Source organism: Corvus hawaiiensis, chromosome 4 (genome assembly GCF_020740725.1).
Source record: "Corvus hawaiiensis isolate bCorHaw1 chromosome 4, bCorHaw1.pri.cur, whole genome shotgun sequence".
Lineage (NCBI taxonomy): Eukaryota > Metazoa > Chordata > Aves > Passeriformes > Corvidae > Corvus > Corvus hawaiiensis.
The window spans coordinates 16264292-16280719 of NC_063216.1; the positions used below are offsets into that span (position 1 = coordinate 16264292).

The following is a 16428-nucleotide window of genomic DNA, read 5'->3' on the forward strand; positions in this document are numbered from 1 at the left end:
GGATTCCTGGTGCCTCTTGGCGTGTGTCTTCCCCTCCCCATTCCCCAGCGGAATAAGAACAAAGGAAGGGATGGATTGGTTTGGTTTTTTTTTTTTTTCTTCCGTTGCGTTTGCTCTCCCCGCTCCTGCTCCCTCGAGTTTCTCGCTGAATTAGCTCCAAAGGTGCTTCCCAAGCCAGCAAACGGCATTTCTACCATGCTACTTTCATGTTAGCATTTGCAAACACTTTCCCGTTGATGCATTCTTAAACCCACATCCAAGGCTGAAACATTTCAGTACATGCATGTTTTATTAGAGAGAAGCAAGCAGCTTTACACAATTACTTCAATTACAGTTCAGTAATACAATCTATGCTAAGATCTTACTTCCTATGTTCAAGCCATAAACTCATCCATTCTATTCAAGGTCTGCAGGGGAAGACACTAAATATGTATACGAATACTATAGGATTAGAACCTGTAGGTATATATACCACTCCAGTCTTGTAGAGTTTCTGGTTTTCTAACAAAATTGAGTGTGACCATTTTGCCTTCCAGTTGGCATCGCTGCAGTGACATTTTTTCCTAAATCCTTATGTTACTACTCATAGCTCCATCAAACATTTAATCTAGATTCACTGTGACTAGTGGGTTTCCCTAAATTTAAAACATTACCCCTGTGTATGAAATATGCCCAAAGATATTAAAAGCAGTGCCAAAATAGAAAACCATAATTGTATTAAGCGGTTTCTGTAAGTGGTGGCTTGCATTTTATCTCCAAGAACTGAGCACAGAAGTGCCAACCTGTTTCGCCACCATGACAGTGAAGTAAAGGACCGCTTTACTCACACAAGTAATTTGTAGAAGCAAAATTATCTGGAAAATAAGTTCTTTGAAAATAACGGCCCTTTGATTTACAGTTATTTAATGGAATAACATATTAAACCTGCAAAATGTAGGATAACACCCTTTGGGACTAGCAAAACCCACAACAAATACAGACACACCACACACACACACACCTGTGCACCCCAACAAGGAGTGGCTGATCTGCTCCCAATGCACATGAGGGATTACAACCAGAGAAGGGATTGCACACTCAAAAACTGTTCTAGTTTTCCAACTCCGTCAGCTCCTGTAATGCAAGGCATTCTCCCTCGAAACATTGCCTCAGGAATAACCATTTATTTCAGGAGAAAACATCCTCAGACATCTGTGGTGGTGGGCACCACACAGAGCAGAATAAAGTGTAGAGAGGAGAAGTAACTTGCTGCCCCTCAGATGGTTGTATCCATTTTGCCATTCCTTCATCAGTAACAGGGAATGTCTGGGAGGAACCATGCTGAATTTAAGTTCAAGTTTCTAGCCTTTTCTAAGTATCAAGCTGCGGTGTTTGCATCCTGATTTTGAAGGCAGATGGGATTATGCTGAAGTACAAAGAAAAAGAAAGACTTGCCCAAATTCACCTGGATGAAACCTTGCAGAAAATCCTATGAAGAAAATGTACATTATTAATTGATAGATCAGAAAAATGCAGCTGCCTGTACAGCATTTGAATAACTTGTAACTACTTTCTTTGCAGCTTGAAAAGGTCTGAGAAATCTATTATGGTGTCTGTATGCATGCATACAAAAGAAGAGCAGAGAAAAGGGACAAGAGAAAGTGGGAGGATGACATGAAAGGGGAAGGAACATCCACTCCAAGCAGGGAATTTTGAAGGACAATTTTTATTTAATAGCCTTCGTTTTTTCAGCTCAGTGTAAAGACCCTGAACACTCTCTTGAAGAGCAGCAGAAAGCCAAGGTACTGGAGAGAAAGGATGACATGCAGACTAGGGAAGAATAGTGCTGAGATGCGGTACTGATGTTTTAACCAGGCACTCCCTGAAAAGAATTTATTTGTCCCCATACTTGTGATTTAGCCAGAAGTATTTTCTACCCTGAGCACAGAAAATCAGTCCCTTACACTCCAGCACATCCACAACAAAACCTAGCCTTCACTGCTGCTCCCACTGCCCCTCCAGCTCCCACTGTGCCATTCCATAGCCAGGTGTGGCTGCTGGGAGCTGTCCTTCAGTGTCCCACAGCGAAATGAAAGACCCATCCCATGGAGAGGTCCCACATATTGAGAAATGAGCCGTGGGGATGGTCTGCAGGGGCTGCATTCACCTACCCACACCCAAACACACTCATGCACACACTACACCCTCTGGTACCCTGACCAAGGACACCCTGGGGACATCCAGTCTTCTCACAAATATGCCCTCCTGGGCCATCCCTGTCACTGACAGGGAGTTGCAGCATCCCAAAAATAAAAACACAGTGCTGAGAGGTGAAGAGAGGCACACCAAGCTCTTGAGGCTGCCCACAGCCCTCCTTCTCAGCACTGATGGGACTCCATGTGTCTCCCTCAGCACATTTTGTGGGTACAAGGACCCCAGGGTGACACGGGTGACTCCTTTTTTTCCTTCTCCATGTGTTGACTAAATAATAGCGAGGTTGTGGCAGATGGTGAGGAAATCATCTGAAGGTGAGAGGAAACCAAAGGGGTTAAAGGCAAATCTATCCCTCAGCCACTTGGTTAATTCCTCAGCAGCCTGATCCCATGTTGAGATGATTCAGGCCAGAGAGAGAGACTGCCACAGTCCCCAGGGGAGACCCCAGAGGAAAGACTCATATTTCCTGTCCAAGAGGATTAAGTACAAGGCCATTGACAAATCACAGTAAACATCTGGATGTGAGCACTCCATCTATCAAGCCCTAATCCACGAAGCTATTCATTAATGAATTCAGCACATTCACACTGTTCTATATATAGGGCTGGCTGATCTTTTTAAATGTTTGACTTGTAGGTAGTTTACATCTGTATCAACAGATTTTTATTTTTCGAGTAAAGCAATCTACTGTATTCTGCTTTTGCTTGTTTAATTGTTTAGAGTAATTCTTTTGCCTTTTAAAAAAAAAAAAAAAACCAACCCACACACAGAGCCATATTTTCTGATAGTATATAAAAAAATCCAATAGCTAAAATGCAACCATGTCCCTGCATTTTATATTGCTTTGCAATTTTAAGCCCAAGTTCCTCTGGAAACTTTCCATCACACGGGGATGGAAAAAACATTACATAGTAATTGATTTTCTTTTCTGTATTTTGTTTTGATTAAAATGAGAATCCCTCTCATTTATCTTCAGAGAGAAAGTAAGCACTGAGTAAATGGTCTGGTTAATTCAAAAGTAATTTGATCAGAACATCCATAATTTACATTGACTGGAACAGCAGGAAAGATGCTGAGCACTACCAGATATCAAGCTTATTCATTTCACCAGCCTACTTACACTGCGCTTTACATCTTGTTCATGTAAACTGCTCTGAGAACGTCTAATGACCCACATGTTATAAGGGGGGACTTACACACCACCGTGCCCTTAAAGGTCATCTGTTAAGATTGAATAACACTCCAGCCTGCTCCCAGCAAACAGGGCTGTGGAGCCGAGCATGTTGTTTTCCACACAGCTGTGGCAGCCTCCTTCCAGAGGAATCTGCAGCCTTTGTCACTGATATTGGTGGAATCAGCATTTGCCCAGAGGTTTTTCACAAATCCAGCTGCCACAGGATATTTTCAAGTCATCCTCAAAGCTTTGGACTCTACCAGGCAGCATGAGCCATCCAAGCTTGCAATTTATAATTTTCCCCCATTCTCACTTCCAGTGCTTTGCTGTGGTGTAATCTTTAACTCCAGGGACTTGATCTCTAGAGGGGAAATCCCATTCGGTGCCTTTATTCTCTGTTAAATTCCAGGAGCATGTACCTGTGCTCTCAGGGTTTTGTCACAATAGGGTGGCCCAGGTGGACAGTTCCAACTGGGATAACCCAATTTTAAAGCAGGAGAATGAAGATAAGCACGTGGAATCTGAAGGAGCAACCTACAGAGCCACTGAGCTATACCCCTGCAGTTTTATCCTCACTGCCAGTGCGAATACCCTCACAAGTGAATTGTGCTTGCATCAATGCTTCCGTAACAGCTGTGCTCCATGCCAGTCTCTGTTCCTGTGTGGAAAGCGTGGTGTTTCTGGGCAAACTTAATCCCTCCTTATCAGTCAACTGAAAAGACTTCATCCTATGCCACTGAAGTCTCACCAACAAAAAGCTCTTACTCATTCAGGATCAGGCCACTCACTCAGGCTGTGAGGAAGAGGGACAGGAATAAATCAAAGGTTTGTGTCTAGAACAAATGGTGACAGAGGTGTCTGATTTAGGTGATCAGTCACTTCAAGCTGTCAGGTGACAGATTTGTACCTTCAGGTTTTGTTACCACCTGTGTGGCCAGTGACACTCCAGAATCCATTGCTCTGTCACACACAGACACGAATTAAGCTGCATAGGCTGCCTTAAAAAAAGCTAAATGGCGTGTTTACAAATTCATCTATTTTAAGAGTGGAAAAGCATTGAGTAATCTCATTCAGATTTCGTGCTCATTTCTAATTTTTAAGCAGTCATGAATCAAAGAAAATCAAAATACATGATGCTTAGTCTGGTATAAAATTATGAGTGAACTTAGTAACTACATTCTGAAAACATTAAAGTGAGGAGAAACTGAGGTTGAAACCTACTCATGTATAGGAAAAAGAGCATTAGATTGCTTTGTGAGCACAGATAATTTAGCCAGCTGCAGGAAATGCTCTATCATGAAACTAGAGGGCCAAATGTACTGATGGTTTAAGCAGGAGAGGGCCCTAAATGAATCATTAAGTGGACAGGAGTAATGAAACAGCTTTACATGCACTGAATCTTCATCTCTGGAGAGGCCCCAGGGGAAACCCTCCACATGAATACAGTATGTTAGACACACAGCAGATCCTGTTTTCCTGTCTTTCCAAACTAAGGGAGGAATGAAGGACTCACCCAGGGATCTGCTAGTTAAAATTCTGACAAATGTAGAATTCCAGTATGCAAAAGGGTCACTATTTATTTATTAATTAGCCCAGAAAATACTTGACAGGAAGAAAACCAACTAGCACAGATGCAGTGATTCTCATACTCACCAGTGACAATCAGAAGAGAGACTGCTCGGATCAAAGGAAGGACATTTATGATGTGCCCTTGTGACAGTGTAAACAAGTCCTTTGTGGATGTGTGTGAAGAGGAGGAGGGCAAGGAACAGCAGAATATTGTTTTATCTTCCATATGTGTGTGGAGCGGCTGAGGAAAAGGTCTGGGATACGAACACAGAGCAGTGAGGAACAAGTTGAATTTATTTTTTGTAGCCGCTCAACTCCAGATTGGTGTGGGGCACACAGGGTATTTTGGGGTACATCCATCTGCTAGGTTCAGGCCAGCTCTAGTCCTCTGGGCATTCCCAGTGGAGTTGGACTTCTTTACATTTGAGGTGGATTTGGTTTGGCAATGCATCATGTCACTAATTCTCCTTTAACACCTTTGTGTTTCACAAAATACCACTACTCTCTAATACATTCAGATGTAGTGTTTTAATCAACTGAGCAGAATTCAATCAATAATTACCACTTTGTAGTTTAATTAGGATTTTCAAAGCACTACAACATCAAAACTTTAACAGTATTTAACAATCTGCAGGTGAATATAAGTGCCAAGTTCTTGTTGTCGTTGATTTAGGAGCAAAAAGAGAAGCCAACTAGTGATGTGTTAAAGTCAATGGAGCTATGCAGCTTTGCACTAGCCAATGAATTGATTTTATAAATTTTGTATTAATTTTTATACAAATAGGAAGTGGAGGTGGTTGCTTATGGTGTTGTCAAATTCTTTATGTTTGATGAGAAGCAAAATTTTAAAATAGCAGTATTAAAAATAAAAACAAATTGGAGGAAAAAAGTTACGAATAGGGAACATTAATCTATTCTTTTTAGTTCAATTGTGGCATCTGTAAGGAGCAATACCAAGTATCTTCATGCATTAAAATCCTCTATTGTTATGAGAGCAACCAAGGGCAAACAAGCATTCCAGAAAATGGGACATGGTAACTCTCACTGCACTAGTTTCTTATTAGGATGAAATAATAATGCCTTCTTTAGCTTCAGAACAGTGAAGACACCTGTCCAGCCAGACAACATAAAGCCCAATTTCCTTCCTGCTTATACTGATACGAAGTTAATCCATCAGGACCACCCCAGTCCTAGTAGGAGCTTCCTTAGCAGGACAGGGTGGGATGCAGTGTACAGGTGAGTGCATCCTGCAGTCCCTGTGGATTCCTGGCTGCTGCTGCTGCTACCTGGACATTGATTTCCAGGCTGGAGGCACATGACCCTGCCTGATCTGCAACACCAAGCTGAGATAGTATTAGGGATGCAAAGAAGCCCTGAATAGCCTAAGAAAGGAGGCAAGGAGTTGTAGCTGCCTGCTAGACCTTGGACACTGAGTTAAAGATGGAAGGGAAAAAGACCTTATCTTGTAAATGTCCCAAAGCCTCCTATGCTGGTGATGATTTGGCTTAGCTTGGCCTCATCTTAATTGTGCTCCTCAGTTCCTTAATCCCTGAGTTTACATCATTCCTTTCTTCTCCCTAACCTGGCATATTTGAAGGCAAGACATGATCCTCACACACACTCCCCAAATACATTTTCTTCCTGAAACCACGCCACAAGCAGCAGATAATGTGCATGTTCATCAGACTGTGCTCACTGTCCTCTTTGATTTCCTTTAAGTCAGCTTTTCCTGCTTTCCCCTAACGCAGGTGCAATAGTAGAGGTGTAGGAAGAGAGCCAGGATGTAGAGGAAAACTGTGGTGTTGAAGCCATCAGGGTACAGGCACTCTGTGAAGAGGTTGTAGGAAGAATGAGCAGCAATGGCCACAAACTGGCACTGGAAGAGGTGGAAAAAAGAAGCAGCCAGATTAGGGAACCTACATGAGATACACCTCAGCTGGCCACTGAGACCATCACAAATCTCACAACATCCTAGCAGTGTTCTCAATCCAGAGGATGACCTGCTTGCCTCTCCTGACATCCCTGAGAACCTGCTTTTCAAGCCTAGCAGTGTTTTCCCACCAGGAAAGATGCCCATCGAACCTGGAGGTTGAACAAATCCAGCTTCTCCTGCCCTTCACCCATTTCTCTGCCACAGTGCAGTAACTGAGATGTTGGAATATGGAAACTGAAGGTGGGAGATTCCTCTTCCTCAGTGGTAATCAGGTTATTATACCCAGAATTAATTTGATTTGTATTTTAGCTTGCAGGGAGGAACTACAGATACGACCTTTATTCATTTAAACATTAAACATTAGTCCTTTTTTTTTGTATTTTACTAAATCACCAAAGCAATGAGTTCTACCTACCAAAAAGCTGTTAATTTTTTTTTTTCCTGTGCTATAATTTGCATTACAAATACCCTTTTATTCCATGCAATGCTTTCTTGTTCTACTTTGCCACACAGGCTAAGTGAGAATTCTGGAGCAGCCTTCACTGCACCACTGCTTTACACATATCCTCTTCCTCTTCCCTTGTAACTGCGTACTTTTGGTTTGCAAAGCCTCTCTTTGAGGGAAGAAAACTCTCCTACACCCATTGTCCTTGTCTGGATCATTGCATTATGCTGTATCTTTGAAAAAACACAGGGTTTTCAGGATCTGTAACTTTGTCAGAGATGAGGGAAAGAAAATCCAAAGGGATTTTCTAGAGAAAGAGTAAAACTCACAAATTCCTCTTCAACTTGCCTGTTTGCCTACAGTTAGAGACATTCTTCCTTTCAGAAGGAACTGAATGAAGGCTCCCCAGTCTGCTGCCCTACAGAGAATCCAAAGTTTCCCTGAATCACTGCCCCCACCTCTGAACATCAAGCTCTGTTTTCAGTGTTCCATAGACAACACAGAAAGGAGGAATCCAATTGCTAAGTTTTCTCTCCCCTTCCCACAACAAAGCTGTGGATAATTGGTTTGGTATGGTCACTGAAGGCCTCTTGATAAGTCTTGTGAAAGCAACATTTGGAGCAGGTCACCAGTGGCTTCACCTCTGAGAGCGGCACAGGAGGGCACCTAGGGACGTGCTGCTGTCTGTGGGCAGCAAGCAGAGGCTGAGCCAGTGAGGTGACAGACAGCAGGGGCCATCACACCTGACCCATGGGAGGGCAGGGATGAACACTTGGAGCTAATTACCAGCTGCAGGATGGTCAGGTAATGCTTCCACCACACGTGCTGGCGCTTCCGCGGTCCAAGGCTGGCCAGGGCGTAGTGGTCATACATGAAGATGTGGACAAAGGAGTTCAGCATCCCAGTAAAGAAGGCTGAGGAGTGAAGAGGTGAGGGTGAACAAGACACATGACCCATTCCAGGCTAAGCCTGTGAAGGGCTCACAGCCACTATGATGATGCTTCCAAAACACATCACATCTACCCCTGTGCATGAACATTCCATCTGGGCTCTGCTGTGGAAGCACATCAGCTTCTCCCTTCCTTCAGCATATGGGTTTGGGTTGGAAGGGACCTTAAAGGCGATTAGCTCCAACTCCCAGGGCCCATGTCCTGCTGGAATTGCCCAAAGCCCCATCCAATCTGGCCTTGAACACTGCCAGGGTTGGGCATCCACAATATACCCATCCCATACCAAGTGTTCAGAGACAGAGAAGAGCTTCAAAGGCAGAGGAGAAACTTTTTGATCTTCTGACCAAAGCATTTCATACCATTCTGGTGTCAGGCTCATGTAGCCAAAATGACTTCCAAAAAAAGAATGCTCCAGCATCTTGTATAGGGCCTACCTAGTGTGGCTTGGTACTCAGATGTTTCTCTCCCAGTTGAGCAAAAGGGGGCAGTGGTCTGGATACAGCCCAGACAGGGGCACAGCCAGAGCAGGAAACAGGGAGCCAGGACCTGGGCTGCTGTCCCAGGGCCTCTGCCTGGGGAGTGAGGGAGCACTGCTCTGGGAGGAGATATACACAGACCTCCTGTGGGATGTTATTTTTTTCTGTTTGGACCCACTCTGTTGGAGCACTCTCATTGCAGTGAACATGGCAGCCTGAACAGCCCCAAGAGCTGAGCAGATGGGATCAGCTGAAATGCACATGTTTTTCACACCTCTGGAAGCAGGTGAGCTTCCTACCTGCCAGTCAGCCCATCTGCTGATGCTACCTCCACAGCCCAAAAAAGCCCTGAAACACAAGGTTTTCTTTCAGCAGCATTTCTTACAAGCATACCTTGTCCTCCAGGTACGTATTTGACCCCTGACCACCAGCTGAAGAGCATAGAGCCATGATGGTACACGTGCAGAAAAGTCACCTGCTCTTGTTTCTTGCCCAGAATTAAAACCTGAAAGAAGCCAGGCAGAGGAGAACCTTGAGTTGATGTGTTTAGACAAAAATTTCACAGTAAAAAGTTATAAAAATAGCTAATGATGAGTGCAAATCTCCCAAACCCATTTCCTCTGCTGTTGATAAAAACTGGTGAAACTCAGTAGATGCAACAGAACTTACAGGGGGAACTGGAAGATAGAATTTCTTCCACAAAGCCCCAAATATTTTTATGTCTGGATTGAGGTCCCAAAGTCCAAAGAGGACACATGTGAGACTCTGACTGAGCTTCCATACAATTCACAGCTGCTTGGGTCTGGTCCTTTTCAGCACATAGGTTGTATGTTTACTGCTACCAGACAGTAACCCACAGAAAAGCCACTGTTGAATGGCCAAACCCTCCTGGAATTTGCATTAGCAAAGAGAATGGTTTTGCCAGATGAATACATGTCAGGTCACTGTATTTCACCATGCACATGCATACACACACACACCAAAAAGTGAATCTGCTTTTCAGGCACTCAGGACTGGCAAAAAGCTGATTTTGTTGCTGATGCAAACAGACAGGGGATTGGCCAAACCACTGGCAACAGCCTAGGAAGGATCCACATGTTTATTCACATTTCAGTGTGTTGTCAACTTACACCCCAAAGGGCTGTGAAGTTTTAGGCTAGGACACAGCTTTCTCCTGCTGGCCAAGCAGAGACCTTGTCCAGTCATTTAGCTCATTCATAGTGCAGGAGGAGACCTGAAGACAAGCTCTAAAGAGGTGGGCTTTCAATTCCCCACGGGACACAAAGCTTTAGTGCACAGTTCCGGGATAACTGTGGCAGCAGAGATGTCAGGACTTGTCCCCTTGCAGCTCCTTTCCTGCCCCACTGACCACTGTTAATCAGCCAGCCAGGCAATGGCAGAACCTGTGTGGCACCAGCAGCTACAATTTTGGGAGCCCACCTGGCAGTAGGGAGGTTAAAGCCTCTCCCCTAGCACTGTACCCAGCCTCAGGAAGGCTGCTGGGGAGGGAATGTGCGTAGCCACCGGGATGGACACAGGCAGCGAATCAATACAGGATCAGCCCAGGACATCAGTTCCGGCACGCTGCCCCTTTCTGACAAGGAAATATCTGTTTCCAGCCCCGGTGCCGCTGAGGAGCTGCGCCCTCCTTACCGCATCCAGGAGCTGGACGGCTTTGGAGGAGAACCACCAACACACTCTTGCCATCTGCTGGGCAGCGCAGGGCACGGCGCTGGTTTTACCCAAAACCAGCACATTTCCAACCACGCCCTGTATCCCTGCCCACCCGGGGTCTGCAGCAAGGGGGGGGAAATTAAGGGGTTCTTTTCGTTTTTCTGTTTTGTTTTTTTTCTTCCAGACGGCAAGTGGCTGAAAAACTGAAAAGATAATATGACGCTTGCATCTGTTCAAAGCAAGATATTGTAACTCCAAATTCAAACAGAAAAAACTCATGCAGCATTTTTGGAAAGCTGAAGCTGGTGGGACTCAAACCCCCTGTGATGAGCAAGGAATAGTTTTAGCTAAACTCCTCTGCTAAAAGAAGTGTTGGGGAAGATTTCTGTCATGCAAAGCAGAGGATATAAAAATTGGTTTTCTTGTTGGAATCGATCAGAATCCTTATAATGCATGCAAAGAATCACATCTATTTCAGAGGTAGTTTGCAATATTGATACTTCAGCTGGTAAAATCACCTTCTCTGCAGTGATCAAAGAGCAAACTTAGATGGCTGCGTTGACTGAGATGATTAATTTTAGAGAACTAAAGCAAAATGCAACAACTGTTGAAGCAGACACTTTAGTGGAACAGATTTACAGGCAACAACAAACAGGAGTCAAAGCCTTCTTAGCCATGCAAATTGCTATTTATGAGCAAAAGAATCTGCATAGGCATGGGAGGGCAGGGCCTAAGGCACGCTTTTTCCAGAACTGTACCCTCATTCCCAGCTCACTCCAGATGTGATCCACTGCCTGGCACAGGTACCTGTAGCTGGCCAAGACTGAATGACCAGAACCTGAAACAAACAAAAAGCAAATAGAAATCAATTTTCTGTTCAATGCCATCTGTTCCAAAAAAGATGGGCACATTAATGCTGAGGTAGTAGGGTCTCAGTCTAATAGTCACTGACAGAAAATCCATGAACAAATAGTAAAAACCTAAAACAAAGTACTTCACATCCTGGTTGCAATCTCAAAAGGCAGATTTGGCCTGGGAAGATTTGTAACTCTTTGTGTAAACACTGGAGGGCTCAAAACTACTTCAGCAGGAATAGTGAATTCTTGGCTTCTAAGTCTCTCTGAGAAGACACTGTTCTCCTTTGCAAAGATCCGAGGCTGTTCTGTTTTGGCTGGTTGCATTTGCCTGTTCATTGGAAAGCCAAAAACTGGACCAAGTAACCAGTACACTGAACAACCAAGCACAGAAAAGCAATTTTCACACCTGTCCTCAGATGGAGCAGCATTTGTTAAAAACAAAACAAAACAAAACAAAAGCAATTCATGTTAATGTAATGCTTGTGATACAAACTAAAACGGCATATTTGTTGACACCAGAATGTTTTTGAAACCTATTTGGCCATGTTCCCTCTCAGAGTTTTCAGTGGCCTACATAAACTAGGGGGGCAGGCTTGTGGAAAGGCTTATGCATTAAAAACAAGCAGAAGAAAAACCATTCTTTACACTCTCAGCAGCAGGAAGATAGAGAGTGCTTGGCACTCCTGGAGAGAACTGCCAGCTTTGGAAAATCATAGAATGTTAAGGGGTTGGAAGGGACTTTAAAGATCATCTAGTCCCACCCCCCTGCCTTGGGGAGGGACACCTTCCACTAGATCAGTGGTTCTCATCCTCAGAGATGGATCCATCACTAGCCAGACTCGAAGAAAATGAGGCCGTTCCACATCCTCCACACACTCCGTGCCTAATGTGGAGATCTCAGCTTGCAATTCATCCATTCAGGACGAATGAAATCCCGTGTTAATTTCATGAATGGCAGGAGGATTGAGAAATGGGAGGAAATAAAGTACAGCAGGGCAATAGTGCTCCTCTTGTGGCAAAACACGGGACATGTCCAAGCCAGCTCCCACTCCCTTCAGCAGAGTCCATCAGCAAAAGCTGTTCCAAACCTGGAATCTGGAGGCTCCGGAATTCAAACCCTTCCCAGGTGCTTACCTAGGAGCCAATCCTGCCTCCTCACCTCGTAGAACATGTAGCTGGATAGTGCCACCACAGCCAGGCTGTAGGCGACCAGCAGAGCCCGCAGCTCCAGCCGCCTCTGCCGCTGCATGTAGGAGGGCCCCAGTGCCACCACAGAGAGGTGGAAGTGGGGAGTAGACCAGTGGCCACAGGTCTGTCCTTGGACCTGGGAAGCAAAACACACAGCCACAGCTGGCACCGCCACACACTGCAGGGTGGATATATTTAATTATGTTTAATTACTTCCCTTCAGCGCCCTCCGTGGCAGAAAGAAAATTGGTGTCTCTGTGTCTTTGCAAAGCTGCACCACAGTCCTTCTGCTGTGACTCAGCCAAAAGGCTTCAGCACAAAGGTTTTAGCACAATTTTTGGGTATGGACTGCAGTGCTGGAAGGCAGATCGTTCCTGGGATGAGGTGGAGCCCTCCCTGGGCAAAAGGAGCGATCCCAGACACTGTGCAGGGAGGCACAGGAGCAGCCAAAGCAACAGTGGCTCTTCAGGAGTGTAAATCCTTACAGCTAAACAATAAAAGTGTTTCAATCACCGGTGTTACTTCCTCACAATCCTCAGGACATCTGAAATTCTCCACTCCTTCACTTTTATACCTGCTCAGAGAGCGGACTCTCTTAAAAAGCATGAATTCACTGGGAAATGCCAAAACACCTCTGCTGGAACAGCTCTTCAGTCCTACAACAAAGGGAAACTCAACAGATTTTCTGCCATGCCACCTCCTCCTAATCCTGCTCTATCACCCAGGATATGTTATATCAGCAAAAACGTCCCAGGTGCCATTCATGCTTTCCTTTCCTGTTCCCCATGTGATCACTGCTCTGCCAAACTCCCTCATTTTTTTATAAATGCCACACCAGTCTGCACATCTCTGTTAATCCCCATCCCTTCTAAACCGTTCAGTTCTTTACTACGGCTGCTTTGGGCTGTGTCAGGAGCTCTTTGATATTCCATTTCTGGATTTAACAGTTTATCAGAAGTCCTGAATCCCAATTTACACTCTCTTGTGAAATTCAAGTCCTGAAACATTTACAGTCTGAGCATTATGCCCCATGTCCTCCTCCTGCCAAAGCCACCATGCAGGCCTGCTGTTCTACCTTCATGGCATTTTGTGGCTTTTCTTTACATCCAGAGATACAACAAAGACCTTTGGGACCAAATTGAACCTCTAACTACTGAAGATCTGATGTCTCCTCACTGCAAAGTGTCAAATCTCAAGCACTGAGGAGTGGGTGCTGCCAATATTTCATTTGATAATAGGTTTTACCAGCATCACAAAGAGTTTAAACCCCAAAGTATTAACTCTTTGGTCAGCTAAGCTTTCCCATGACACATGAATATGCATTTAAAAAAATTCACTTCCTTTAGTATTCCAGACTTAACAGGCAACCCCAAGCATTTATTGCTCCTGGTCCTGTCAGAGCCCACTGGGAAATCCCCCATCCTTTTATTCCTTGCTGTGATCCAATGGGAGGGTCCCTGGGATATGTTTCAAGACTTAAGGGAAGTTTGTGATTGTGCAGAAGGAAAAGTGGAAATCTGCCTAGTGAAGAAAATGTGGGCTAGTAGAAGGATTGCATTCCTCCTAGGTTTGGTTTTCATGATCAACCTGTTTATGCAGAAATTCCCGTTTTAGACAGCATCTCTACCTACCTCCACTTTCTCCAGTTGTAGAATTCCTGGAGTTTTCTGCCAAGTTGAAGCCATCCCAGGTTCTGGAAAGAAATTAACTCAACTGAATCTAGAACGAGAAGGCTCCTTAGACAAAGGCTCAGGACTACAGCTAATGAAAAGACAATAGTTTGCTTTCTAAAAATTTAACTTTTAGACCAGGATTAAAGGCCCCTTTAAAAAAGGAAGAAAGAGAACCCTGCCCTGCAATGATTAGCTATTTAACTTCCAGATTTTATTCATTTATAAATCTAACTAATTTATTATTTCATTTCCAGGTTTTGATATTTCGTGGCGGTTTCACCTCTAAAAAATGCTCTGAGCAGCTGCATGTGATGATCTGCCAGAGCCAGGAGGGAACTGCCAGCACCACTGGGAAATCAGTCACACGCCATTTTTTCCTAAAGCACTGTGGGCACAACATTCACGTGAGGACACACACCAGGTGTCATAACTGCATCCTTCTGCAGGTGTTCTTGGATATTCCCAGTGCTGGAAGGCAGCTAGGGATTTATTCAGTACTGCTGCAGTTCCAGAGCTGTTAACAGAGCTGGTTATTTGGCTTTCTGAGGCCCTGGTTTATACACTAACTTTGTTTTATCTGGTATAGATTCTGTAATGTAGTAGATAAAGTAGAATACTCATACATATTATGATGATCCTCCTCTTCCCTTCTTTCCTTTAGCAGAGAGATGTTTTCAATGGCACTTGGAAGTTCTCCTAGAAAACACTTTTCTGCAGTTAGTTTCAACAGCTTGTGCTACCTGATCCAGCTCTCTCCATTAGCAAATACACAGGACCAGCTTCCTCCCAGGTTCCTCTCCTGCTGGCATTGAGAAAAGCACATTTTCTCCTTTGACTCTTCCTCACAGACTGTGACATCCACGCCCAACACCGTGTTGGTGACAGACATATTCCCAAATTTCTCTCCTGCAGTTCATCCTTGCAGTCTGTCCCAAACCCCTCTTTGGGGTGTTCCTCTGACACAAAGCCCGAGACCCTCAGCAGGCGTCACACCCATTCTGACACAGAGACACATGCCCTTGTAATCCGGGTGGAATCCGCCAGCACCGAGATTAGTCGGTGATTATCAGCTGGCTCAGAGTCAAACCAGCAGGGATTTCATATGGTTACATGCCCCCAAACAATCCACACGCATTCCAGCTCACTCCACCTCCCTTCTTCCCCCCCCAAACCGTCGGGAAAAGCCAGGAGGGAGGAGCGGACTCACCGCAGCTGCCTCCGAGCATCTCTCTCTCCAGGGCTGTCCCCAGCCGGTCGCGGCGCAGGAAGAGGCAGCGAGACAAGAAGCTGCAGACTGCGCTCAGCTTTCTTCTCCACAAGGCAGGTGAGTACATCACCTGCTGGGTCTCCCACAGCCGTGGTGGATCTTCATGTCTCTTCTTCCATCTCCCGGTGGCAGCCACCAAAACGGCACCGCGAGCCGCAGGCACCGTGGGTTTGTCGCGCAACTTTGCCAGAGTAAGAGGTTACAGCACCTTCTCCTCCCCCGCCGCCCTCTCTTGCCTCTCCCCACACGGTTTTATCAGATTAGGGGACTGGGAAGAGGCCGGAAACGAATGCAGAGGGCTGGGATCCCCCAGGAGTGAACCACTGACCTTTAGTGCCAGGCTCGGCAGCCCGGCCAAGTGGGAACTGGGCCAGCGTTTCTTCTGCAGGTTTCTTCAGGACATGCCACGACAGCTTTGCAGACAGTAAAAGTATGTGGGATCATGCCTGGAAACCAGTCTGTTCAGAGCACTCCTTCAGACCAGCACAAGGGGCTGTCAGCAAGCTTTTTGTATGCTCAAATAGGTCCAGACCACCAAATGAGGGGGCAGAGAACAGTGGGAACACTAACTCACTCATTCACTCACTCACGGAAGGCAGGGAAAACTCAGCTGGAGTCACCCCCTCATATCCAGCCTGTGTTCCCAGGGGAGTCACATTTACCTTATTTAATGAGACAGGGAAATATCTGGATAGGGTGTGACAGTGACACCAAGTGATCCCCAGCGACTGCCCAAGGGCAATGCAGAGAGCCGCAGTGATTGGGTGCCATGTGGGGGTACCAGTGCAGAACCAGGACCCTGGATCCCCACCCTCCAAGAAACAGCCCAAAGCCAAGTGATGGGGTTCTCTTGGTTATCTGGGGTGTGGATACATCCTCTTCTTTTCCCAGTGGGCAAACTCCAAATAAAAGAGAGGGTAGCACCATTTCTCATACCATTGCACTGGGTCTGTCACCAGATCCATCACAAACCCGTCTGAAGGGCAAAGCACCAAAGATTAGCTTTTCAAAGCAGCTTTAGGAATTAGG

General features: G+C 45.3%; 1 protein-coding gene and 1 long non-coding RNA gene across 3 annotated transcripts in view; one reads left to right on the forward strand and one right to left on the reverse strand.

The window, feature by feature from the left end:
• Nucleotides 1–270: 270 nt before the first annotated feature.
• Nucleotides 271–15244, reverse strand: LOC125325597 (elongation of very long chain fatty acids protein 4-like). The gene is given in 10 exon segments (XM_048302756.1): nt 271–6812; nt 8101–8228; nt 9134–9245; nt 10394–10447; nt 11173–11252; nt 12406–12551; nt 12553–12595; nt 14091–14101; nt 14103–14119; nt 14121–15244. Coding segments are annotated over 10 exon segments (777 nt in total). The 5' UTR covers nt 14145–15244; the 3' UTR covers nt 271–6650.
• A 126-nt stretch (nt 15245–15370) lies between these two features.
• LOC125325598 overlaps nt 15371–16428 on the forward strand; it is a 29514-nt gene continuing 28456 nt past the window's right edge. For both annotated transcript variants that reach the window (XR_007203424.1, XR_007203423.1), the window contains exon 1: nt 15371–15456. This is a non-coding gene — a long non-coding RNA (uncharacterized LOC125325598). The remainder of the gene's footprint in view (nt 15457–16428) is intronic.